Source organism: Lepisosteus platostomus, chromosome 2 (assembly GCF_059453375.1).
Source record: "Lepisosteus platostomus isolate fLepPlt1 chromosome 2, fLepPlt1.hap1, whole genome shotgun sequence".
Classification (NCBI taxonomy): domain Eukaryota; kingdom Metazoa; phylum Chordata; class Actinopteri; order Semionotiformes; family Lepisosteidae; genus Lepisosteus; species Lepisosteus platostomus.
This window is the reverse complement of record NC_142612.1, coordinates 70837850-70863204: the sequence shown is the minus strand read 5'-3', so window position 1 is coordinate 70863204 and position 25355 is coordinate 70837850. Positions and strand designations below refer to the sequence as shown.

General features: G+C 40.1%; 1 protein-coding gene across 1 annotated transcript in view; it reads left to right on the top strand.

Annotated features, from left to right (window-relative positions):
* Positions 1–25355, top strand: part of myo7ba (myosin VIIBa) — a 32686-nt gene that overhangs the window by 5467 nt on the left and 1864 nt on the right. Inside the window, exons 5-45 of the mRNA XM_088616646.1 lie at positions 319–503; positions 2029–2150; positions 2266–2408; positions 2833–2946; positions 3267–3420; positions 3580–3656; positions 4367–4486; positions 5007–5149; positions 5274–5484; positions 6061–6196; positions 6719–6882; positions 7424–7561; positions 7741–7899; positions 8611–8703; positions 9037–9131; positions 9381–9465; positions 9764–9982; positions 10213–10407; positions 10606–10815; positions 11157–11327; positions 11664–11744; positions 11986–12116; positions 12983–13109; positions 13243–13362; positions 14197–14370; positions 14819–15046; positions 15323–15490; positions 15584–15701; positions 16063–16189; positions 16355–16521; positions 17219–17400; positions 17931–18055; positions 18644–18801; positions 19373–19526; positions 21343–21498; positions 22447–22552; positions 22640–22753; positions 22962–23049; positions 23517–23623; positions 24119–24304; positions 24856–24972. Of these exons, the coding sequence (XP_088472772.1) occupies positions 319–503; positions 2029–2150; positions 2266–2408; positions 2833–2946; positions 3267–3420; positions 3580–3656; positions 4367–4486; positions 5007–5149; positions 5274–5484; positions 6061–6196; positions 6719–6882; positions 7424–7561; positions 7741–7899; positions 8611–8703; positions 9037–9131; positions 9381–9465; positions 9764–9982; positions 10213–10407; positions 10606–10815; positions 11157–11327; positions 11664–11744; positions 11986–12116; positions 12983–13109; positions 13243–13362; positions 14197–14370; positions 14819–15046; positions 15323–15490; positions 15584–15701; positions 16063–16189; positions 16355–16521; positions 17219–17400; positions 17931–18055; positions 18644–18801; positions 19373–19526; positions 21343–21498; positions 22447–22552; positions 22640–22753; positions 22962–23049; positions 23517–23623; positions 24119–24304; positions 24856–24972 (5868 nt within the window). The remainder of the gene's footprint in view (positions 1–318; positions 504–2028; positions 2151–2265; positions 2409–2832; positions 2947–3266; positions 3421–3579; positions 3657–4366; positions 4487–5006; positions 5150–5273; positions 5485–6060; positions 6197–6718; positions 6883–7423; positions 7562–7740; positions 7900–8610; positions 8704–9036; positions 9132–9380; positions 9466–9763; positions 9983–10212; positions 10408–10605; positions 10816–11156; positions 11328–11663; positions 11745–11985; positions 12117–12982; positions 13110–13242; positions 13363–14196; positions 14371–14818; positions 15047–15322; positions 15491–15583; positions 15702–16062; positions 16190–16354; positions 16522–17218; positions 17401–17930; positions 18056–18643; positions 18802–19372; positions 19527–21342; positions 21499–22446; positions 22553–22639; positions 22754–22961; positions 23050–23516; positions 23624–24118; positions 24305–24855; positions 24973–25355) is intronic.

Sequence of the window (25355 nt, the reverse complement as noted above, 5' to 3'; positions counted from 1 at the left end):
TCCACCGGCAAACGTTTTTTGTCCAAGCTAGCTATGCCGTAGTAACTTCTTAGCTCGCAGCTGATGGCCTATGACGCAGCTAGTGCGGGAGACGCCTCCAGTTCTCATAAAAAGCATCTGCTCTCCCACTAACTTGAGATTTAATCTCGATTTAAAAAAAATAGTTTTGTGTGTCGCTTTATTAAAACATTTAAACATGTCTTTATATTTTTATGCGTGTGTGAAGGAGGATTGGGGATTTGGGGGGAGCCCTGAACAGGCAGTTCTGACAAACTGCGGTCCAGTAAAGATGAGTGACAGGTCCCGCTCTGTGCTCAGACCTACACAGGCTCCATCCTGGTGGCAGTGAACCCCTACCAGCTGTTACCCCTTTACACCGCCGACCATGTGCACCTCTACACGAACCGGAGACTCGGGGAGCTTCCTCCTCACGTCTTTGCCATCGCCGACAGCTGCTACTTCAACATGCGCCGCAATCGTAAAGACCAGTGCTGCATCATTAGGTAAGGCACGACTTTTCTTTCTCAATTACTCCTTTTACAATCCCAAAGAGTTCTTTATTTGGAGTGTTTTTGCTGTAGGCTGAGGTAGATATATATGCACCATAACTACTGCAGGAAAACCAAAACTTTATTTACGTGTCTGAATACACATTGGACTCCTCAACTTAACTGAGCTCAAAATAGTTCCAATATATTTTTTATGTGTTATATACTTGTAACAATATTTTTTTTTAACTGAACAACTGTGTTAAGGTGAGAATCATTGCAGCATTTATTACACTGACAGATTATCCGTATCAGCCCAATATCAATTTCTTTCATTTCTCTTCAAGAAGGCCAGGATACTTCAACCAAGCCGTTCTTGTTTTCTGGTCCTTCTGATCTGAAACGGAGAAAATAACTTAATTACAGTGAATTTAAGAACACGTGTGCTTAATTGAAAAGGCTTTTTTATTAAGGAAGATTATAGAGGAGAGGGGGCCAATTGACCCATTCAGTTTATTTCATTTCTAGTTAATGATTGGTCCAAGGATCTCTTCCAATCCTTCTTTCAGTGAACTGCACTTCCCTTTGATTTCCACTCCTGTTCTCTGGTTCATGTGGCACTGCCGATTCTGAAAAAGTCCATGGGTTTGACTTTTCTGTCAAAGCCTATGAGGATTGTGAATGCTCAAATCAGGTCTCCTCATTGTTGTCTCTGAGCTCTTTTTATCTGTCACAGTGTGACATGATCTATGTCCTATGATCCTCTAGTTTAGTTTTAAAGTTAATTACCTAATAATAATTCCTTACACTTACAGTATATACCACTTTTCTGGACACACCACTCAAAATGCTTTACAGGTACAGGTCCCCTCTACCCCCAGCAATGTACACTCACCACACACCAGCTCTCAGTGGGGAGGAGAACAGAGTGATGAAGCCAGTTCGTAGATGGGGATTATTAGGAGGCCATCATTGGTAAAGGTCAGGGAGAAATTTGGCCAGGACACTTGGGGTAACACCCCTACTCTTTTCGAGAAATGCCCTGGGATTAATAATGACCACAGAGAGTCAGGACCTCTGTTTTGTGTCTCATCAAATGGACTTAGCCATTTTTCCAGTATATTGTTGCCATCACTCTACTGGTCCTATTAACACCTCTTCCAGCAGCAACCATAGCTTTCCCAGCAGGTCTCCCGTCCAGGGACTGGCCAGGCTCACATACTGTATATAATAGAAGTGAGCTTATTGGTTTGTAATCACTTGGTTTGGTTTTGGCACCCTTTTCATGCATGGGCAATGCCATTTATGATTATTAAATAATAAGTGTTATTTATGTGAATTGCAAAAAGCGAGAAATCAACTTATGCACTTTTGAGAAGAATGATCTAAAGAGTGCTTTGACACTTTTTGTGCATTTTGTGCGTTCGAAATATTTTCATGGCTTTCTGCTTTTTTTCACTTTTAAGGCTTAGTTTATATGCGGGATATTCTTATTCAGATGTGTGGATATTTGCAAAAGTGACTCGTTTCTTTGTGCTAGTGGCGAATCAGGAGCAGGGAAGACAGAGAGCACCAAGCTGATGCTTCAGTTCTTGGCAGCCGTCAGCGGCCAGCATTCCTGGATAGAGCAACAGATCCTCGAAGCAAATCCCATTCTGGAAGGTATTGCATTCACCTGACGCTGACAGCACTGAAACATTATTCTGTGTGCCACAGCCTACTGGTTTTATTAAAATGAAATGTTTCCATCTGACATCTACTGATATCTCTCCTCCAGCCTTTGGAAATGCAAAGACAATCCGTAACGACAACTCTAGCCGTTTCGGGAAGTACATTGATATCTACTTTAACAAGAGTGGAGTTATCGAGGGTGCCCGTGTGGACCAGTACCTGCTGGAAAAATCTCGGGTGTGTCGGCAGGTAGGTGAACAGTAAGAGGAACCTCAGGTCAGTGTTCGTTAGACCGCAAAAATGCTAACTTACAGCTAAGGTGTCTTCTTCCTTTGCGACTTTTGATTAAAGATCTTGCCAAAGGTGTTAGCAAAGGTTTTCATTTACTTTTTGCCCAAATTTAGCAAAAGAAAAATGTGATGTTTTTCAAACAGTTTAAACTTATTTCCAAAAACTTTGATTTGTTTGAACAACAGTAAAGAAGATTTGAAAACTGAGACTCTCATAAAGGTATGAAAAGTAAGTAGACTAAGTACTGTAAGTATAAACAGAGCTTAGGCCTTGATAGGTAAATAATAACCAGTTCTAAAACATCTGAAGATCCATATTGTGTCCTTTTGTTGCATTTGTGGTAGAAAAACATCTTTTTTCATTTTTATTGTCATTTGACCAGGCTCCGGAGGAAAGAAACTATCACATCTTTTATTGCATGCTGATGGGTATGACCGCAGAGCAGAAAAAACTACTTTCTCTAGGAAATGCATCTGAGTACAGCTACCTGACAGTGGTAATTCCAACATCCTTCATACAAGTGATTTAAGATTTATCATTTGAAAAAGCTTGGAACAATTCCTTTTAAAAGAGAAAATTGTCTCATTATGTACTGTACATTTATACATGCATTTATTTTAAAATATTAAAATCACTCACTTGCGTGTATTTCATCACTAACAGACAATCTGGTAAAATCCTGCTGATACTTTATCTATATATGAAAAACTGGCCCTTTATCACAAAACAATAAAACACCCTTTTTTGCTTCAGGTAATGTTATACATTCCAAAATATCTGGTATCTCCAAACATGATCTATATTAAATTCAAACAGGGAAACTGCACAAGCTGTGAGGGCCGGGATGACATCAAAGAGTATGCCCACATTCGTTCAGCCATGAAGATCCTGACCTTCACAGATAATAACTTCTGGGAAATCACAAAACTGCTTGCTGCTTTGCTGCATCTGGGAAACCTGGATTTTGAAGGTAAAACTTTAGTGTCTGCATAACATTCTCTCTCCCCCAATAGGAGATGCAAAAAACACTACTGTACTTAATGTAAAAATGACATTTTATTTCCTGTTCTTTGGGTTTCATTATATATTTTCTCGCCAAATTGGTTTCAAAGTTCGTTGTTTTTTTTAGCTGCTGTCTATAATAACATGGAGAGCTGTGATGTTCAAGCATCCCTTCATTTTACCACAGCAGCCAAGCTTCTTGAGGTATAGTTTTACATTTTTATCTCCTTGACCAAATTTCTTATTGTGCCTGTTTGATGTGTACATAGTCGTCAACATGGTCATCGCAGTAGTGGGCAGCAATTAGCACTGATGTCTTGGGTTTGAATCCAAGCTGGGGTGAATTTCGTATGGAGTTTGCATATTCTAATTTGGTTTCATGCCACCTGCTAAAAATATTTTAAGTTGTGTCTTTGGTTTGTTCGTGAGTATTTGTGGATTGTCTCATCCAGGGTATAGTTCTACCTTGTGTCCTATTTTCAGGATGTCCTATTTCCCATGTTTCCACAACACTGGGGAAAAAGCATTACTGGATAATAGTAAATGCTCACGCAGTTAAAATCACTAAGGTGAATTAATGAAGAGCATTGTGATGGTTGCTGATTGAATTAAATGGACAAATTTTCATTCAGATCATTCAGTCACAATTAGCAGAGCATCACTGTCATTGGTTTGTGTTGAATGTAGTTATCTTTGTATGAAGACTTGACTGTGTAGAGAAAGAAAGAGGTGACTCCAGTCACATTTACAAAACAGCCCAAACTGATTATATTCACACTGATTTAAAAAAAGTTTATAGAATCAAGTTATTAGATTTCCATTTAGAAAACAGGGGAATATAGTGATTGGTATAATCATTTTGTTAAAGAAAAATACTATGGTTGTTTCTAAGAATAGTACCTCTTTTTCAACAGGTTAATCCAAAAGTGCTGGAAGTCAGCCTGACAAACCGCTCCTTCATGACCAACAGAGAAAGTGTCTCTAAACCCCTCAGCTGTGAACAGGCTGTGGATGGGAGGGATGCTTTTGTCAAGGTATTAGGACATGCTAACTGATTGTAAACCAGATTAAAGTTCACTCATAACAGCATCAATGCCCAAATTAGACAAAGCTGTGGAAATCTGACTTCTCTAGTTCCATTTTTGAAAAGTGTTAAAAAAAGCCATTTAAAGAACTGTGTTCTTTAATGTTTGAAAAAAGATGTTTTTTAAAAAAAATATTGCTGACAGACAAAAAAATCATCGCTAAAGACCGTGGTCCATCTTTTTAGACTAAAAGTGAAATAAGATATTAAGTAGCAATAACAGTACTGAAATAAAAGCCCTTCTTGAAGTTTGGTGATGTAAATAGCAATAAAATACATTTACTACAAATGTAGTAGAAGTATGGTAAACATGATGATAATTGTAATATACCATGGCAATGGAAGGTAAATGCATCACATACGCATGGTAAAGCAATGGAGAATAATTACTGTTTATTAAAATAATTACTAATTCCATTGTTAATTTTCATAAAGGGGTCTTTCTGGCTTATTATTGTTGTTCTTTTTAGGCAATCTACAGCAGACTGTTTGTGTGGATTGTGAATAAGATTAACTCTGCCGTTTACACGGCCCCTCCTCCTGACCCCAGTCGTGTCCGCCGATCTATTGGCCTCCTGGATATCTTCGGGTTTGAGAACTTCAACAATAACAGGTGCATACTCCTGACTTCGAAAGGATTCGCTTCCGTCATAGACATGATAGATGAAAGAACATGATGAACTCGATGAAACGTGAACCGGGCAGTTGTCCTCTTATTGCTGGTTTCTTTCTTTCAGCTTTGAGCAGCTATGCATAAACTTTGCCAACGAGCAGCTGCAGCAGTTCTTTGTGAAGCACGTGTTTAAGCTCGAGCAGGATGAGTATGCTCAGGAGAACATTGGCTGGCTGCACATTGACTTTAATGACAACCAGCACACACTGGACGTTCTGGCCAGCAAGTCCCTTAATATCCTTGCACTCATTGAAGAAGAGAGCCACTTCCCAAAGGTAACTCTCCCTATGTAGCACTGTTCTTATTGCCATGCATACTGTACCTCTTTAATTTGGTGTTATGATAATGCCAAGGTTTAGCAAGTTACGTATACAGTACCTGTATGGATACAGCCTTGTAAATTGCCTTCTTACGTAATCTCTGAAAACTAAGACACATACCAATGTAGAGGGATGTAATTGCAGTTCACTATATCTTTGATATAGCTGGCGAGATGTCCAAAGTATAGTGAATAAGAAGAGAAATGAAAATATATTTCCCTGCTTGTGAACTGCCATGATTTTCTTCTAATAATTCCTTACACTTATATAGTGTTTTTCTGGACACTCCACTCAAAGCGCTTTACAGTTAATGGGGACTCCCCTCCACCACCACGGCAGCCATAGTGCACCAGTATGCTCCCCACACATCAGCCATCGCTGGGGAGGAGAACAGAGTGATGCAGCCAATTCATAATGTGTGATTCAGGATGTTAGGAGGCCACGTTTGGTAAAGGCCAATGGGAAATTTGGCCAGGATGCTGGTGTAACACCCCTACACCTTAATGCATTGTGTGTTTTTGCTTTTTCTAGGCTACTGACACCACCATGCTTAACAAGATAAACTCAATACATGGCAAAAGCAACATCTATCTGCCCCCCAAGAGCAAGCATGATATGCAATTTGGGATCCAGCATTTTGCTGGGGCTGTCTACTACAATGCAAAAGGTATTCAGTGCAAGAGAGAGAATTAGGGCCTTTATGTCTTAGGTGGAGCCCTGATGTTTGATTAACTCCAGTAATTAGGAATTCCTATTACTTTTCTAAAGCATTTTATTTTCTATTCATGTCTTAATTTAAGATGGTAATTTAATTTAATGCATACACACTAAATGCCATACAGATAACACTGACTTTTTGAAAATGGTTGAGCTGGATTTCTTCTTTGAAATTTTTGATCCGCATAGAGGACATAAAACTATCTTTCCTTTAACAGTTATATCTACATCAGGGAATGGGGACAGGGGATGGGAAATCATTACCCCCAGAAAACCAGTCTTGTGAAAGAATAGATTTGCTTACAAAATATTCAAAATTATTTTTTCATCTCTCTACAGATAAGTAGTATTTTTGTGGACTTTTGGTTTTATATTTCCTTGCTTTGTGATCGATTGCAGTAAAATATGAAAGTCGGACAGTGCCCTTGTCTGCTTTTCTTCATGGCATGTGTTCTGTTTTCACCTATCTCAGGTTTTCTGGAGAAGAACCGAGATGCGCTAAGTTCTGACTCCATCCACCTGGTGAAGACATCCTCCAACAAACTCTTGAAAACTATCTTTGAAGCTGATCTTATTTCCGATACTGTAAAGACTGTCAATCCCAAAATGATAATCAAGCCTAAAAACTCCGTTAAGGTTAGTTGCTTGTAGATACTACAAAACAATGGTGGATTGCTCAAATCTGTTTTGGGAATTTTGTCTATAATTAATTTAACTAATGAGGAGGTACTAATTACTAACATTACTGACTAATGAGGAGGTAGGGATTATGTCTTGTTACATCATATCTACCTCTTTCAATAGAATAAAACTCTCAGGAGCAATCCACTTTGCTCAATACAATATTTGTCAATTAGGGTTTTGTGTGGAAAGATTAATTAATTTTCTTTGCTGTCTATATTGCCCTTCTTAACTGTTTTCCAAATGATCACCTAGATTTTGGAGGTCTAGTTCCAAACTCAGTTTCCCGGCGGAGCTCCAGGTCTTTCAGTAAAACACCAGCGTCACATAACATTGCCAGGCACATCCCTGCGCAAATCTCTTCTCTGACATATTGGTGCATCATCCACTACCCCTCACCTTGAATATGATGACTCAGAAGAACCGACTGCAGAAGTGAGGTGAAAGAGAAAAGTGAACAGCCTCTGGACACAGACTATTTGTGTTTCCTCGTCAGGCCACAGATGCCAGAAAGCAGGTGCCCACACTCAGCGGCCAGTTTCGCCAGTCGCTTGACTCCCTGATGAAGACTCTCACTGCCTGCCAGCCTTTCTTCATCCGGTGTATCAAGCCCAATGACTACAAGAAACCCATGGTAATTACTAACCTTTAAGCCTGTTAAAAAGGTACGAATGTGGCAATGTACAGTATGTATGACTGCAAAAAAATAACCCCCCAAAATTACTTGTCTCTTTTGTTTTTGCAATAATCCCAAGAATTTGAAGGCACTTTCTTCTGCCTATCCGTCTTACTTTCTTTCATCACCCTTTTCAGCTTTTTGATCGGGATCTATGTATGCGTCAGCTACGATATTCTGGGATGATGGAAACCATTCGAATCCGAAAATCGGGATATCCCATCCGTTACGCATTTGATGAGTTTCTGGAGAGGTACCGTGTACTTCTGAAAACGTCTGTCTGTGATCCGAAAAAGGTGAGGAATGCTTTCTATCTATCTAGAGCATGGGACTTCCTACAGATAACTAGGCTATGGTGATGTGCAACTCTATGCATCTATACTCATTAGTAAATTACCTCCCAGGTGCATTCATAGCTTGATCTTCCCACCCTCCATCCATTCAATTTCTAACTACTTTATCCAATTCAGTGTTGTGGGGGATCTGGCATCTATTCAGAGCACAGATATAAATATGAACACACTCACACCAGGACCAATTATCCCAGAAGTCTAATAACCTACCCCTATGTAGTGCCAAAGGTAATCACTGCGCCACTGCTGCCAATCTTCCCATCATCTGAATTTTAATTCACATCATTCAAGCTGCTTAGCTGAGTACTTACCTTCAATGTTGCTAGGGTTTGTAGAGTAATGTAACCTACATGAAACAGGTGCACTGATGCATGTTCTTTGGAATCTTAAAGAGCATGCAGAGTCTCTGACAAGTTTTAATTCTGTCCCTTATATTTATAGATTATTTTTCTCTCTTTCAGAATGATTTCCATATCCTCAGTATTGCTTGCATTGCTGCAGAAAAACAACCTAACACACTTCTCAAAATGTATCAGCACTTTTCTTTTTTGCCAGTTTGTCAGTTCATTATGTACTGCAAAGCAAAATGTATTTTCTTTTGCTCCCCCCTTAACGTCAACTCACTTTTAAAGGCTTTGTCTTTCCCCTGACTAGGAAACCCCTGAGACATGCTGCGGCTCCATCTGCGAATCTGTCATCAGCGCAGAAGGGGACTGGAAAATTGGAAAAACTAAGATCTTTCTCAAGGTAATGTAGAGGTGACACATGTCCGCCTTCCAATTCCATTTCCCAAGGACCACGTCAAATACATAAAACCACGGACATAAAACACAGAGCTGTAGGCATTAACTTGAGGCTATGTGCAACTAAAAAAAATCATACATATATTTAAGTCTCAAAAATGAGCAAATACAAAAATGTGTTTTCAAAAGAAAGGTTTAAGAACTTTTCTATGTCTTGTTTCTGGGTTTAAAACACACTGCACTGGATTATGCCTGAACCATTTGAGTCTGGACTAATGTAATACTTCAAAATAGTTATATGGCTTTTTTTTTGTTGTCTGTTTGTCTGGCCCTCTAGGATTACCATGACACAATGCTGGAGCTGGAACGAGACAGGGCCCTTCATGAAAAAGCTACAATCATTCAGAGAGTCCTTCGAGGCTACAAGTATAGGTATGGAAGATGATCAGACTCTGGAGACAGTTTTTTTTGTATGAAGTGTTTACGATTTCTACAGTTTTGTGTCTTGTAATTTCATACAGCACCCTTTTACATCTTTCTGCTTAAAGATATAATTGATTTTTTCCATTATTCATTGATCTCTGTATTGGACTATCATGCCATTTATATTTATGCTCTGAGGCCCGACAATGGGCTAAATTCAGAACAAGAGCAGTGACGTTGTTATTCACTGCCCCACAGGAAACGCTTTGTAAAACAGAAGAAGGCAGCCGTGGTTATTCAGAAAACCTGGCGAGGACACAAGTGCAGGAAGCAGTACAGAGTGGTAAGAAACAGAGTGCAACAACGCAAGAGAGCTGGTATCATGACATCAGGAATCAGGTTTTGTGACAAGACTGTCACAATAGATTCCACATGTTACAGACAGATGCAGTGTTTTTTTCCCCCCAGTTGTACATTTTTTTTTTTGGGTGGGCTGAAAGGAGAAATTGTAAATAAAAGTAAAATTCAGATGCTCCTAGAATTAATCATTTGTATTTCATTAACACATTATTTCATTAACAAATTAAGAGCAGGTTGGCTGGCGTGTACAGTGACCCTGGATGTGCCTCTTTGTTCCCCAGGTCCAGCTGGGTTTTGCTCGCCTGCAGGCTCAGTGCCGGAGTAGGCAGCTCTCCCACCGCTACCAGCAGATGCGGGAGGCTGCGGTCCTGCTGCAAGCGCATTGCCGCGGTTACCTGCTGCGGAAGGATTGCCGTCGTAAGAGAGAGGCGGTGGTAGTGCTTCAGGCTCATGCTCGAGGGATGCTGGCCAGGAGGTCCGTCACTAGGATGAAGGAAGAGGTGAGTTCCACCTTGAGAACTGGCCACTTGTTCATTTTCTCATTGCCCGTCCAAATAATTCAATAAGTAGTTTTTCACCAAAACACGTGTCACAAGATGCGACGTTTCTGCCGAGGTCCTGCATATTCCTTCCCTATCCCTGTTTCCCCCTTTTGTCTGGCGGGAGTGAGTATTCTTCAGAATTGTGTTGTAGGCCTCCTCAGACTGGACATGGGCCTTTCTGTCCACAGGCACACCTCTCTGCCCAGGAGCGGCTCACCCAGGAAATGGAGAGGCGGCGCCAGCGTGAAGAGGTCCTCAGCAGGAAGTGCGAGGCCAGCTACAAGTCGGAATCCATCAGCGAACAGGAGATGGTGGACAATATTTTTGGTTTCCTGCCTACAATGGTTGGAGGGCAGGAAGGACAAGCGCCTGCTGGCTTTGCGGTCAGAATCAATCCCATTTTTTAAAAACAAAAACAGTTAAAAAAAAATACTGAGTTCTCAGTAAATTGTTTAAGGTTATGACCCACTAGCCAAAACCAAAGTAAACGATACAGATTACTAAGCCTGTCTTCTCGTAGTTATCGACACGAAATCTGACATTTCATTGAAAATTCATTATTTGGGTTTTTCACCCCTCAGGACCTCGAGGGGAGGAAGGCAGACCTGGAAGAGGTGGACTTGGATGAGGTACCGATGGCGGAGACTCCGCAGGAAGAGTACGATGACATCGATGAGTACTCCTTCTCCAAATTTGCATCCATGTATTTCCAAGGAGCTGCAACACACACCTACATCCGCAAAAGACTCCGCCAACCCCTCCTCTTCCATGAAGATGAAGGAGATTCCCTGGTACTGGTTGAGTTTGTGTTTGCACCGTATGTCATTCACCTTTCACAGAGGGTTTGATTTGTGGGATGTGGGATATTTATGTACCTATTGCAGTCATAACATACTGTTTGACGTTCTCTTTCATACTGTAGTTCCATTGTTTGAAACATCTCTTTTTGTGTGTCACTAAACTGTTTGTGAATGGTACAGTAATTTCTCAGTCTTTTTAAACAAACTTTTAGGTCATCTTTTTTCGGAGATGCCAGCGTTTTGTTTGTGGTAGTAAATGCCACTGACTTCTGTTCATGTGGTGTCTCCGGTAATAAGTGATCTGCTCCCTGACCTGCCCTTGGTGTCTCCAGGCTTCTCTCACTGTGTGGTGGATCATCCTTCGCTTCATGGGCGATATTCCTGAACCCAGACAGCGGGCTCCTGAGAACAAGGGTCTTGGCAGTCTGGGAGAAAGGTCTATTCAGGAGAAACTGGGGCCACGGCAAGGGCGACGTCTCAGCCATCTGGTTGGGCTAGATCAGGTATCTTCCCTGGACTACTGTACTGTAGGTGCACAGTGTTGCATCTTGTTCCTAACAGTTAATAACTGTTAATAAAGAACAGCTACCCAGTCTTAGTTGCCTCAGATCCATCATTTTTTACCCCATACTCTCATCTTGTTAAAAATTATTCCACTTGATGCATTTTTAAGTCCATTATGGCGGCTTTCGACAAGAAAATCTACTTTCAAGTTTGTGGACAATTGTTTTTTTTTCTTCACCACACCACATTGAGGGACAAACTGCTTAATGGAAAGGTACGCCCAGTACCTGAATTTTACAATTAACATCAATATAAAAATCCAATTTGCTTTCTAGAAACTTCTGCGAAGAAACAAAAAAGCTGCAAAGTCCTCAGGCGGGACTCGGAACAAAAGGCAGTCTGTAGTGCAGGAGGAGGTGAGAAAAACGTTTTTACTCACAGATTTGATGAAGATATTCCAAAGAAAGCATTCATTATTCTTCAGAGCTGCTATTTTTTTATTTAGCTATATTATATTTTATTAGCACTTAGTTGCTGGATCTACCCTTATGACCTCATTGTTTTTCATTTTCATTTTTCACTACACTACATTCATGTTTCAGTGAAAAGGAAGAGCTGAGCATTTATGCGACAGTGACATTTCCTGCTTACTTTCAGCCAGTGCTGCAGCCTCTGAAGGAAGAGGATGATGTGCTGGTGGGAGAAGGACCTACTTTGGATCGACCAATGACTGCCCTGGAAAAGTTGCATTTCATTGTAGGCAATGGCATTGTCAGACGAAACATCAGGTACTGAACAGGAACAGTAAAAGTAATATAGGTGTACATATGTACATTTAAATGCTTATAGGAAAAAGGATAGGTTTTTATAACATATATAATGTTATAAAATATAATATCGCATCCCCGGGATAAAAAAAACGCTTATCCAATTCAGGGTCACAATAGCAAGGAGCCTTTCACAGGAAACTCTTGGCCCAAGGAAGGATACACGCTGGATGGGACATCAGTCTATTGCAAGGCACACAAAAACAGACGCACACACACTCGTATAAGGGCCAGTTTTCCCAGAAGCCAGCATGTCTTTGGACTGTGGTACGAATCCAGAGCACCAGGTCAAAACCCATGCAAACAACGGGCAGTACATACAAACACATATCACACCCCAGCTCCAGAACTGATCTCAGCTCTGCAAGGCAGCAGTGCTAACCAATGTGCCACCCTAAAATAAAATTATATTATTAGAATTAACTCACATGCTGATGCAAGTCGCTGCTTATACCTCCTTAACATAACTATAGTTAACCAAAAAGATATTATTGTTTGGAAATATTGATGTGCTTTATTGTAATAAAAACACAGGTACACTGCTGTTGTAGAAAAATTAAGATGTGTTCTGAAAGTATGGTAAATGCTGGTAGTTTGTTTAAGGGCGTTCTGCAAATAATAGACACACTTAGGGATCTAAGAAGAGGAAATGGAATTTATAAAGATGTGAGGAATCAATAATGAGCAGTATTGTCCAGACGTATTCCCTGGTTGCTGTTTTTTGGAATGAGATGGGAGCAATTGCTGGCAGAAATGGCTGACGTTTTTTGGAATAAGATATACTGTGTAATTCGTATGCTTGGAGCTATTGGATTTTTGTCTCCCAGGGATGAGATCTACTGTCAGATCTGCAAGCAGCTTGTGGAGAATGGGAATCAAAGCAGCTACTTCCGTGGCTGGATTCTGCTCTCCTTATGTCTTGGAATCTTCCCTCCTTCTGAACGTCTCAGTAAGGTGAGCTAAGGAGAGTGCTGGAATGACTTTCCCAGAATCCCGATACACCATGTTCCTATTAATCGGCTGGAGGAAAGGCTTCCCTTTGTCGGTGTTGACTCCTGGTGCATCGTTCTCTCCTGTCTGTCCACAGTACCTCTTGAATTTCATTCGCTCTGGGCCTGCGGGCTACGCACCCTACTGCGTTGAGAGACTACGTCGTACTCTGACCAATGGAGTGCGTGGTGAGCCACCTAGCTGGATGGAGCTGCAGGTAAGGGAAAGGTGTTTCTGTGTGGGGACATATTTATTTGAATTCTGGATTCTACACAGCATTTTTCAAAATATTTCTTTATTAGAGGCATCAATATCATTTCAGCGTTTTTGGTCACAACAGTTTTTGCATTATCATTTATTTCTTTAGCTGTGTAAGACCTTTTGCATATAAAAGTACATTAACAATCACAAATAAATAAACATACAAATATCTCTTCACTATCTTGGATTTCTTGGAGACTTGGATTGGTTTTAATCTGGTTTGTTGGTATCACAGGAGCAGTTCTGTTTTTTATTAATTTTGGTTTTATCAGATTTTAGTTACTTATTTATCCTTTTTTAAGTTGTAGGTTTAAATAAGTTTTAGTTACTTATTTATCATAGCTTTAACAAGAAAACATACATGTTTTTTTATTTTGTTTATTGACAGGATAAAACCCCTCGAGATGCATCATCTCATTTTCAAAGGGTTGCTTTTAGAATACATACTGTATGTGTGTGCACAAAACTGATCGACAAAATGCAACACAAATATCACAAAACAGCAAAAATAAAAAAAATACAAATTATACATCTGTCATGCGATGACAGCTGATAAGTATGATTATTTAAATTACAACAGCATTCTGTTTTTTAAATATAGAATTAGTGTGTTTTAAAATCTCCAAAATTGAACTCATTGTGTTCAGAGCTTTTTAGCTGAATTCCTTCCAACCTCATAATAGACCCGGGTAACCTTAAAATATCTCTGCTCAGACTGCGTTAAAGAATAACCTGTATTTGGTATTGACAGAAGTTCTTTTAACTTATAATAAATACATTATTTTGAAAGGCAACCAAGACCAAAAAGCCAATAGTGGTGTCTGTGACCTTGATGGATGGCCGAATGATGAGTGTACCCCTGGATTCAGCATCTACTGCTCAAGAGGTCTGCAAGTTCATTGCCCAGAAAATAAAGCTGAGTGACATCTTTGGATTCTCAGTCTACATTGCCATCTATGAGAAGGTAACATTCTTTTTTGATATTTTTGATCCCTTGGGTCACCAGCACTTATATGTCTACTCATAACAGCATAGCAGAAATGATACTGTTGGGAATGTAAAACAGGAAGTTGTAAAACAGGAAGGCTGCTGATGATTGATTCTTACTCAGTCAACAGAAAGCGTGTATTTTGAATTTTTGATGGTTCAGTTCATCCTGAAGCTTTCTAAATGACAACTAGTTAGTTGGTTCAGCTGGTAATACCTTCTTTGTAGGATTACTTTTACGTTTTAAACCAAAGATTCTTTCCATTAGCTAGCATTTTTATTGTTGTAGCATTTTGGTCTGTTCAAAGTAGAATTTTCTTAAGTGCAAGGAGTTTATTTGCACTTGGAGGTCTTTGATGCGGTGTTAAAGGTGCTCTCGGAAAGACTTGAGGACAGTGTACAGTATGTGCGTTTGGCTTATGCAGGTGTGGTCACTGGGCGGCGGTAAGGACCATGTACTGGATGCCATATCTCAGTGCGAGCAGGAGGTGAAGAGGCAGGGCGGTCAGGAGCAGCATGCCCCGTGGCGCCTATATTTCCGGAAGGAGATTTTCACCCCCTGGCACGACTGCAGCATAGATTCCACTAGCACCGATCTCATCTACAGGCAGCTGATCCGTGGCATCAGATCTGGGGAGTACCAGTGTGACAAGGCAAGGCCATTATTCCCCTTATCTCTTTTCATTTTGCTTTAGAGGTATGCAGCCTCTTTTGACAGATAAACTAAGGGCTGAGTAGAAGGTTATCAAATTAACGGTTCTGGAATTTGCTGAGCACCTAATTGAAATTGTGTGGCCTGCCGAGCAGAGGGACGAATAGTTGATATCTGATTCTAGCAATCTCAGATATGTTGTACAGTATGTCACGGAGAAGAAATAGGAATCTGGTGATTGGTGATTTCATTTGGAGAGTTTTTTGCTTTCACCCAGGAAGATGACATGGTCCAGCTTGCTGCAAAGCATTTTTATGTGCAGTTTGGGTCAGACAGTGGTGGGGACAATGCTAAGAAAGTGGTTCAGGACTGCATCAACAACTCTCTACTGGAGGCCAAGTCAGAAGCCAAGTGGATACAGCTGGTCAGTGATGCATATGCCAAGGTAAGGAATTAGCCTCCTCTGGTGTCCAACCCAACTTTTGTTTGCAATTAAAAATTTTGTAACCTGCTTTCATTTCTGTTATTTTGCTTTCAGAGCCCTTACATCAAGACAAAGATTAATCCAGACACTGTCAAAGCAGAAGTCATCGATTTTGGTCGCCACAAATGGCCTTTATTTTTCTCCAGGTTCTTTGAAGTTGTGAAGTTTTCAGGTAACTTTGAAGCCAAAACTTTAAGGAAATCTGTGTCTTTCTGCATCCAGTAAACGTAGCATGTAAAAAAATCGAAATACAGTTAATCTTTCCAAATTTGCAATTTGGTGTAACTTTACAATGTTTAATCCAAGAGGTACAAAGAGTATAACATTGAATAATAGAGTTTTTAATTATGAATTATGAACCACATTCAGTTAGTTGTACAGTATGTAGGCTTTTAAACAGAGCTTTCCCAGAATTTGAAAACTATATTTTTTCATTTTGTTTCAGCCTCACTAGAAACCTGGAAAGTAATTCTTAGATGCTCTATATCATTGTGCGCATTGTGTTATAACTCTTAATTTTCCCACTTTGCAAGGTCCTGCTTTACCTAAAAACACCTTCATTGTTGCCATTAACTGGACCGGCATATCTTTCGTGGATGAAAAGGAGAGGGTGCTCCTGGTGCTGTCTTACCCAGAGGTGGTTGGTGTTAACACAAGCAGGTATAGCAACATCTAACTGCCTGCAGCGACTTACAGGTACAGGCTGAACCACAGAAAGACATCTTGAAGACTGGGTTTTGTAATGGAGCAAGTAAAGTAAGATGAGCTGTTGACAGAATGCACATTTACGTTTCCTCAGAGAAATGACTGTGTTTTGTTGCACAGGTCGGAAAAGACACACGGACAAACAGTCACTCTGGCCACGCTGAAGGGTGATTTTGTTCTCAATTCTCCCAACGCTGCCAATATCGCAGACTTGCTGGTCATGTTTCTTGAAGGACTGAAGGAACGGTCACAATATGCTGTGGCTTTGCAGGAAGCCAGTAAGCAGGGTAATAACAACATTATTTTATCTAGTACTTTTAAAAGCAATCATTGCAAAGCACGTCACAATATATTACACCTGCTATAAAATAAAAAAATGCAAACCCAAGAAAAAAAGGAAATGTATAGGGAAGAAAAATTTTGCTCTCTTCGTTTTTTTGTCTCCATACAACCTGGGGACGACCAGGTTTCACTTGTATGAACTGACATCTTGTTCTTCATTAGAGCTGATCAATCAGTCGTTTGTAACAGAGAATCGTGAGGGAAATTTAGAGTAAAAAGAAAGGGATTTGCTTTTGAAACACAGTAGTTTGTTTTTATGTGTGCTTTTTCAGGTCATAATGATCTTTTTCTAATGACATGGGGTAAAAGTGATAAAATAATTCTGTAATCTGTATGCAAAAACAATCTTTGATCACCACTTCTATAGGCTACATTAATACAGTGCGAGGGAAAACTATTGCAAGATTCCATTTTAATACAAAGCACTCATAATAAAGCATTCAATTCCATTTAAAGTGTCTAAATACTGTGTGTTCTGGAATGGCTGTAAAATTACAGGACATGCATATTTATAATTTTAGGTGTTATTCCATTTTGGTAACCTAGATTTTCGATGCTGTTTTGGGTTTCCTGTTATGAATACCTGCATGAAGGTTTGACTGGTTTATTAATGACTTCAAATATGTCTCTCTCTCTCTTCAGATGATGCCACTTTTCTGAGTTTTAAGAAAGGAGAACTTATTGTTCTGATCCAAGACGATGAGTATTCTCCTCAGCGTGGCTGGGTTAAGGGTAAAAACGAGCGAACTGGCCAAATGGGAGCAGTCTCTACTGATGCCATTTGTATCCTACCCACTCTCATCAAACCCACTAATGAAGTTCTGGTAGGACTTAACATATGTTGTGTTTGAATAAGATGAACATAAGTAGATACATCACTTGTCAGCCATCTGGTACTGTACTTCTCCTCTAGTAATCAGAACATGTAATAGTTCCAAAAACATAAAAATATAAAAATAACACTAGTTTATTTTTGTGTCTAGTCTTCTCTGATTTTTATAAAACATTATTTGGATAAAACTAACAGCCAACATCTTGAAGATTTAACTTTGTCATATTATTCTCTTATATAACAGACCATGAATAGGTACAAATCAGACAATTAAAACAAAAGCTCTAAGAGCTTAACTGAAAATTAGAATAGTTTTATATACAATATACAGTATTTTGAGATTTAGCATACAGTCTGAAACTGACCTATTGGTTATTTTCAGTCTTCTGTTTTTTACTACTCAATTTTTGAAGTTGTTAGAAAGTGTTAAAAAAGACATAGAAAATGAATCTGTGTTCATGGGTGAGTCAGTGAGGGGCGTAGAGCCACTGCTGATGGGTTTCTCATTGGCTCTGTCTGCAGACGCTGATGACATTATCTCCAGAGCAGAGGAAGACAGTGGCTCAGACTGCTCAAAAGGATGAAGCCACTAATGACCACAGGGTGGCTCTGGTCTCCCTCAAAGAATTTTCCTTTGATTACTTCAGGTAGCCACTTTCATCAGTGGGGCTATACGGTGGGATATGATTTGCTAAGGTTGAGAAATACCGGGTTGTGTGTCCTTCTAACATTAGACATTTTAACATTTGCATTTTTTTCTGCATGGTTGGACTGGCTGCCAAAGTGGACCCTCATTCCGCATTTAATCATGGCTTACGTAAGAATAGCTATGCAGAAGTGAAAAATATGAAGTTTTCTTTTGTTTTTGTACAGTTAACCATTTGCAAGACGGCGGGGGTTAGAATACTCTTGATTTTCCTTGGTTTACAAATGGAGCTAAAAAAATACAAAATGTTCCTTTACACTTCACGGGACCTGTGTAATAAATGCATTACACAGGTCTCATCACAGGCGACAGTCAATTATTTTTGTGTGGTTTCTTACCTGCACCCAGTAATAGAGGCAATTTGAGAATATTTTACAACATTAGAAATATTGTTATACTATGTTCTCTCCTCATTGGGTAGATGAAATCCTGAGTTGACTTAACGACTTTATGAATATTTATCTCCACTCTAGGTACTTTACTTCACTATTCCATCCTTCTTCCCATTATGGTCTTTTTGCCCCTCCAGGGACCCCCACAAGGACAATATGAATCGCCCGGTCATGACCAAGAGCAGAGCGCGGGAGAGGCTGTGGGCCAACTCACGGGAGCCCATCAAGCAGCCTCTGCTGAAGAGACTGGTCGGGAAAGGGGAGGTCAGCCACCAGGCCTGCCTGTGCTTCATTGATATCCTCTTAGCCCTGCGAGACATCAGAGAGACAGCACTGCACAGGAACAGTGCTGCGAATGTGTTCAGGAATAGAGTTTTTTAATTCTCACGGAGGAGTGCGTGCTTATTTCACAGTTATTTTAGCATAAGAGCAGGCTAGTTTTCCTTGAGTGAAAGTGCAGTTCAGGGGCTCAAGAGCAGTATTCACAGCTTTTCCCTTGGACACACAAAATTCAGTTAAAGCAGGGCAGCACAACGGTTTCATTTGAGCTGAATTAACCACTTTTTGAATACCAAGTGAGTCAGGCACCTACCTTTTTCTAATGACCTGCATGTTGAACTGCATTTTGTATATCACCTAGTATGTTGAGTTGCAGACCCTGGGTAGTGGATTGTGTGGCACTTGAAGAAAACGTCATGAGGTATAAAACTAAAATGCAGCACCGACATTTTACCAAGAGGTGCTGTTAATTTTAGAAAGGAAGCTGAAACTCCTGAACTTTACTCTGCACTTCCCTCTGAGGTCTCCCCGTAGGAAGCATTTCCATCCACAAAAAGCACTGTTCTTTTCCTTAACATGTTTTCCACCCATCATGAAGTACATGGGAGATTACCCCACTAAGCAAGTCCGCAGTCCTCTGGAGCTCACAGACCAGATCTTCGGCCCACCAACACAGGACGAGGGTCTGAGAGATGAAGTCTACTGCCAGATCATGAAGCAGATGACTGACAACCACAATAGGTACATTTCTGGTCACCACATAAGCTTTCATCATTTTTGTTTCAAAAGCCCAGACTTTAAAATACAACAACACAAGCTAGGGCTTGTGTCTGGTGCCAGAGGGTTCCAGGAGTGGCAGAACAGTCTGAGGTGTGGCGATTAGTTCGGCTCCCTCACAGCCTTTAGGCTTAGATTTGATTTTAGATTGGGTCTATGTGGAGTTGTGCTTCTTCTGATTATAGCATAATGGGCTTTTTCCTGGTCCTGCAGTTTCCTCCCACAATTCAGAGACATGCTGTTCAGGTTATTTGAAATCTCTAAATGTAATCCCTCCGCCTCACTTCCCAAAAAGCGTTTGTGCTTCCATCAATGGACTGGCATCCTATCAAATGTGCAGTCTCTCCCTGTGACCTGTGTCTGGTGGGTTATGGCTAGCCTACTACGGCTAGCTAAAAAGACGAGTCTTTTATTAAACTGACGAAGATGAATATTTTAAAAACTACAAAAGTCTAATGTTCAATCAATATATCCCCAACAATTTACGACTGACTTTCAAAGAAAATGTTACGTAACACTAAGTCAGCAGCCATATCATCCTACAACTTACACCTGGCGACCCACTGAATCTCTGCAGGTATGAACCTGGCCAGTTCCTGGATAGGAGACTTCCTGGGAAAAACTAACAGTGCTGCTGGAAGAGGTGTTAGTGGGACCAGTAGGGTGCGCTCACCCTGCAGTCTGTGTGGGCCATAAACATATACATTTACAGACACTATACTGTAAAAAAGCCGGAATCCTTTGGATGAGCTGTAAAACCGAGGTCCAGACTCTCTGTGGTCAATAAAAATCTCAGGGCATTTCTCAAAAAGGGTAGGGGTGTCACCCCGGTGTCCTGGCTATATTTTCCCCCTGGCCTTTTCCAGTCATGGCCCCCTAATACTCCCCATCTGAGTGTACTGTGTGCACTTTGGCTGCCGTCACATCATCCAGGTGGATGCTGCACATTGGTGGTGGTGGAGGGGAGTCCCCATTACCTGTGAAGCGCTTTGTATTGAGTGTTGACTGTCCAGAAAAGTGCTATATAAGTGTAAGGAATTATTGTTATAACTAATGTTTTTGGGGCACAACCAAGTTGTTTTAATTTTGGCTGTGTGAATGTATGTCTGTGGTTGTATGTTTATTTCAACCTTATAGGGTTATTTCAGCCTTATTTCAGAACAGCTTCGGAAAGCTGAACTAAAGTTGACCTTAATGAATCTGAGGCTGTAACCTAATTTCCAGAGTTGTTCTATATTATTTATATAAATGTATATAAACAGATGTAATGACATTTCTCTTAAACTGCTATTGTGATTGTCAGTACTTCTAGGAAATCGTTTTCTTATTGTTTTTCACTGGATAAGTCTTCATACTTTTTAAGTGAATTCCATAAAAGGAGACAGGTCAAGAAGAGTGCAACTGTTGTGCACTTGAGCCAAACGTTTTTTTTCTATTGTTAATTTATCTGCACTTCTTGGACAGGCAGTTCAATAAAGAGGGGGAAAGTTATGTGGCAGTGTTGCACTATTTTTTCCAAGCGAGTTTTGGATACAGCACGTTTTAGGTACAATGCAATTGTGCTGTAGTTCATTTTGACAGGTCCTATTTCATTCAGCATGAAACACATAAACCTTCACTACAACGTGGCATCATGTCCTGAGATCAACGGTTCCTCACACCATCAAGCGTTTTAAAAGCTTTATTAGAAAGTACTAATTAACTAAAACATACATCTATCATATCTGTTGAGAATACAGAAATGCAGCACTGCTAACGGTCCTGTGACTGTTGTTCCCAGGTACAGTATAGAGAATGGCTGGCAGCTGCTGTGGTTGTGCTGTGGTCTCTTCCCCCCCAGCCAGGCTCTGCTGAAGCACGCCCAGCGCTTTCTGGAGTCACGCCGTAGAGAACCTCTGGCAGCAGACTGCCTGCAGAGGATGCAGGCAACCCTGAGGTAAGGGAGACACTTGTGCCACACTGCACAACTACCACCCCGCCACCGGTTCTCTTCAACTTTGAAATTTAAGGCCTGTTTCCACACGTGTTCTGATTTATTCAGTGAATTAGGGAAAAGTTTTAAGTTGTATTTGGTCATGTAAAGGCGTGTGCTCTGTTGTGTTCGTTTCTCTTGCCGAGACACTTTCCCGTGCCCTCTGGCCTGCATGTGGCTACCCATTCGGCCCTCAGAGGGCAGTCAATGAGTCATTCTTAAGAAACTGTGCTCAGCTGCGAAAGCAAATATTGCAAACTTCTTGCTGTTGTTTGGTAATCGGCACTCCACTGCACACAGCTGCCACATGCAGGTCTTGCCAGGAAGATGTCCGCCATGATTAATGTTAAAACAGTTGCTAGACGCAGCTTTCTGCAGTAGGAGCACAAATCCCAAACCAACGGTGGGATTCCCTCAGTGTAAAGAGGAACCCGTGTCTTTACCCAATCCAGTCTTTCTCTTAGAACTGCACGTGTACAATCAACACAAAATCCATTTTGATCATTCAGACCATTGATTTCACATGTCCTCCTATAGTATAGCTCTTTAAGCAGGGGGACAGGGGTGTTTGTAAAGGAAAGATTGTATGTCTAGACATGTCTAGACTGTTCTGCACTTCAGAGAAAAGAGGAACGTAGGAATTGTCAAGAACAAGAGAAGGCTGTTCAATCCCACTTTTCTGATTGGTTGCTTAGTAGCTGAATTATCCAAGAATCCCATCAAGCTGTTTTCTTAAACGGTCCCACAGTGTCAGTTTAACAATATGACCAGACCTTTGTTTCAGACTCCCACGGCCTTTATGTAAAGAAGCATTTCCCTGGTTTTGGTTAGTTCACGTAACTACAGTAATATACTAGTCACAAAGAGTGTGGTTTTATAAACTAAGTGAGCCGAATGGATTCTGTTTTGTAGGGCTGAGCCAAGGAAACTTCCCCCTCACCAAGTAGAGATTGATGCTATTCAGCAGATGAGCACTCAGATCTTTCACAAAGTGCACTTCCCCAATGACACTGAGGAGGTAAGGATGCTTATGCCCTCACAGCTGTTGAAGCGTAATGTTTCTATTCATCTCAAACTAGCCAAACTGATACCGTTTTTGTTTTAGATCTTTGAGGTTGGATCCCACACCAGGATCCGGGATCTCTGTCATGATATTGCTGCAAAACTGAACCTGATATCAGCAGATGGATTCAGCCTTTTCTTGAAAACCCCTGACAAGGTACAACAAAGCCCTTTTCTATTCTCTGTCGAGATCATGTCAAAGAACTTCTGTTAATCACTTAGCCTATCAAGTAAAGTGTTTTTGTAGATCAATGAAAAAAAAACAATTTTCTAAATTGATCAAGTTTAGAAACATTGTTCAAGTAGGCTGCAATTTGTGTCTGATAAGCCCTACATTAATGCTAGACTTTTTCTACTGTGTTCAGGTGCTCAGTTTGAATGAAGCAGAATACTTCTTTGACAGCCTGAGACAGATAACCGATTGGACCAGAAAAGTGAAAAGAGTCAAAGATGGTAAGAAATGAACTGCTGAGTTTAGAAGAAAGTTACAATAAGAGAAAAACACTAAAACAACTTGGTGTTTAGAACAAAATACAGAAAGTCAATTTCAAAAACGTACTGAAATACAATTTAAGATTGTGTTTCGCACAATTATTTTTTTTTAAATTGGGCCGAAGGAAGCAACTTGTTTGCACAAGTCTAGATTCAATACTAACAAATTATATTTATCACTTTTTTTTCCAAAAGCTGAAATGTGCCAATAGTTTGGTCACTATAGGTATATATAACACAAGACTTAGATAAGGGAAACAGAAAAACTTGGGAATCATATAACTCTTTTTTTAAAGTTTTAGCATGAATATACAGTATACTGTACATGTTGAGTGGTTATATGCTAATGCAATCAATGCAATCTACAATGCCCATGTATTACCATCCTGGTGTCTGTCTGAAGGAAGTGCTGTGTGTTTGATGTGCAGGAGGACCAGTAAATGTGCCCTACCTTGTGTTCTTTATGAGAAAACTCTGGTTCAATGTGACCCCTGGAAAAGATATACAAGCTGACATCATCTTTCACTACACACAGGTGATGTATTTAATCTTTCCTGCTACAGGTCACTGTAATGTTATGTGCTAAAACCCATATATGCACTATCTTTATATTAGAAAACAATGTGAAAAATGGCTTTATAGGGAATAAGAAAATGTGGTATTTATTTCTTTAGCAGACTCAATTATCCATGGCCCATACCATTTTTTTTTTTGATATTGACAAAAAACATTGCATCTAGCATACAAAACACATTATGAGCTTTTTTGTGAGCTGTTAACAGTCTTTATCTGTAAGATTACTTCTGGCTTAAAACATTTTGTGAAAATATTTTTTTCTCTTTTTCAAGTGTTCAGACCAAAAACAAAATGAGTGTTTTCATTCTGTGTTTTACAATTGTGTACCAAAACATATTTGTTTTTTTGCAACAAGAAACGTTTGGGTTTTATCCTTTTTTTGAATATATAAAATATATATGTATGTAAAACGTCCCTTCAGGCTGACTTGAGCCTTTTCTGTATGATTCCATAGGAGCTGCCAAAATACCTGCGGGGTTACCACCGGTGTAGCAAGGAGGACATGATCAATATAGCTGCCCTCATCTTCAAACTGAAGTTCAACAATGACAAGTCAGAGTTTGTCATGATTCCAAAGATGTTGAAAGAGCTGGTTCCCAATGACCAGCTCAAACTGATGTCTGCGGAGGAATGGAGGAAGGTGGGAGATCGGAGTTTGGTTTCTGAAAGAAACTACAAATGGGTGCCCTCCATCCCTAATTTGTGAGAACAAGTCAAACAAAAATAATGGGGAAACACTTTTGTCACTCTGTCCGTCTTGAACGTTTGACTAAATCCAGGAAGGGGGCCCCATGATATAAGTTTTACATCTAGGGTATAAGGCACATGTTTGAATGATTTTATCCACTGAGAGCTTATAACAAGTTTAACAAGGTGAACGCTTTTTTAATAAGGGAGGCACCACAACTCCTTCTCCTTGGTTCACTTGGTTATCTTTGAAAGAGGTGGCTGTTAAGATGAATGTATGCCCAGACTGAACAAGAGAATGGGAAATCTCACCATTAGAGGAATAACAAACAAGCAACCTGTTCATCTAAAATAAGCAGAATCAGTGGGTTGTGCCTAAAAAATGATTTTGGGGGGGAAAGTGATGATGTTTCTCTTCAGGAAAAATATAACACTGGGGTTTGACATACCTGCTCCACAAGCTGTTCTTTCACAATGTAAGCATGAATATCCTTATTTCTTCAGAACATAATTGCTTCCTATAACAAGCATGCTAGCCTGACTGTGAATGACACAAAAGTGGCAATTCTGAAAATCATCCACCGATGGCCCACTTTTGGATGTGCTTTCTTTGAAGTGAAGGTAGGTTTGCACTGGGACGTTTTAGATATAGCCATTGCAGAAATATTGCATTTTGAGCCTCGTTCACGTAAGGGTCAAATCAATCTGCATGTTACTTATTGAGTAGTTGACCTACATATTGAAATAGAGACAGATGCTTATGAAAAAAATGTCTTATTGAAAATAAAAATGCATCTTAGAGTAATGTAGAAGAATTTAAATGTAAAATAATCGCAAAACATTTAAAGTCTTCAAATACTTTTAGAGTCAAACAAAATTACAATTCAGATATACTTTATCCACTATCCACTGCATAGTGAGGTCGTCATCCAAAAGCCCACAATCATGACGAAGATCAGGACTATGATCTCTGCTAAGGAAAGCATTTTAATAAACGTGTGGCA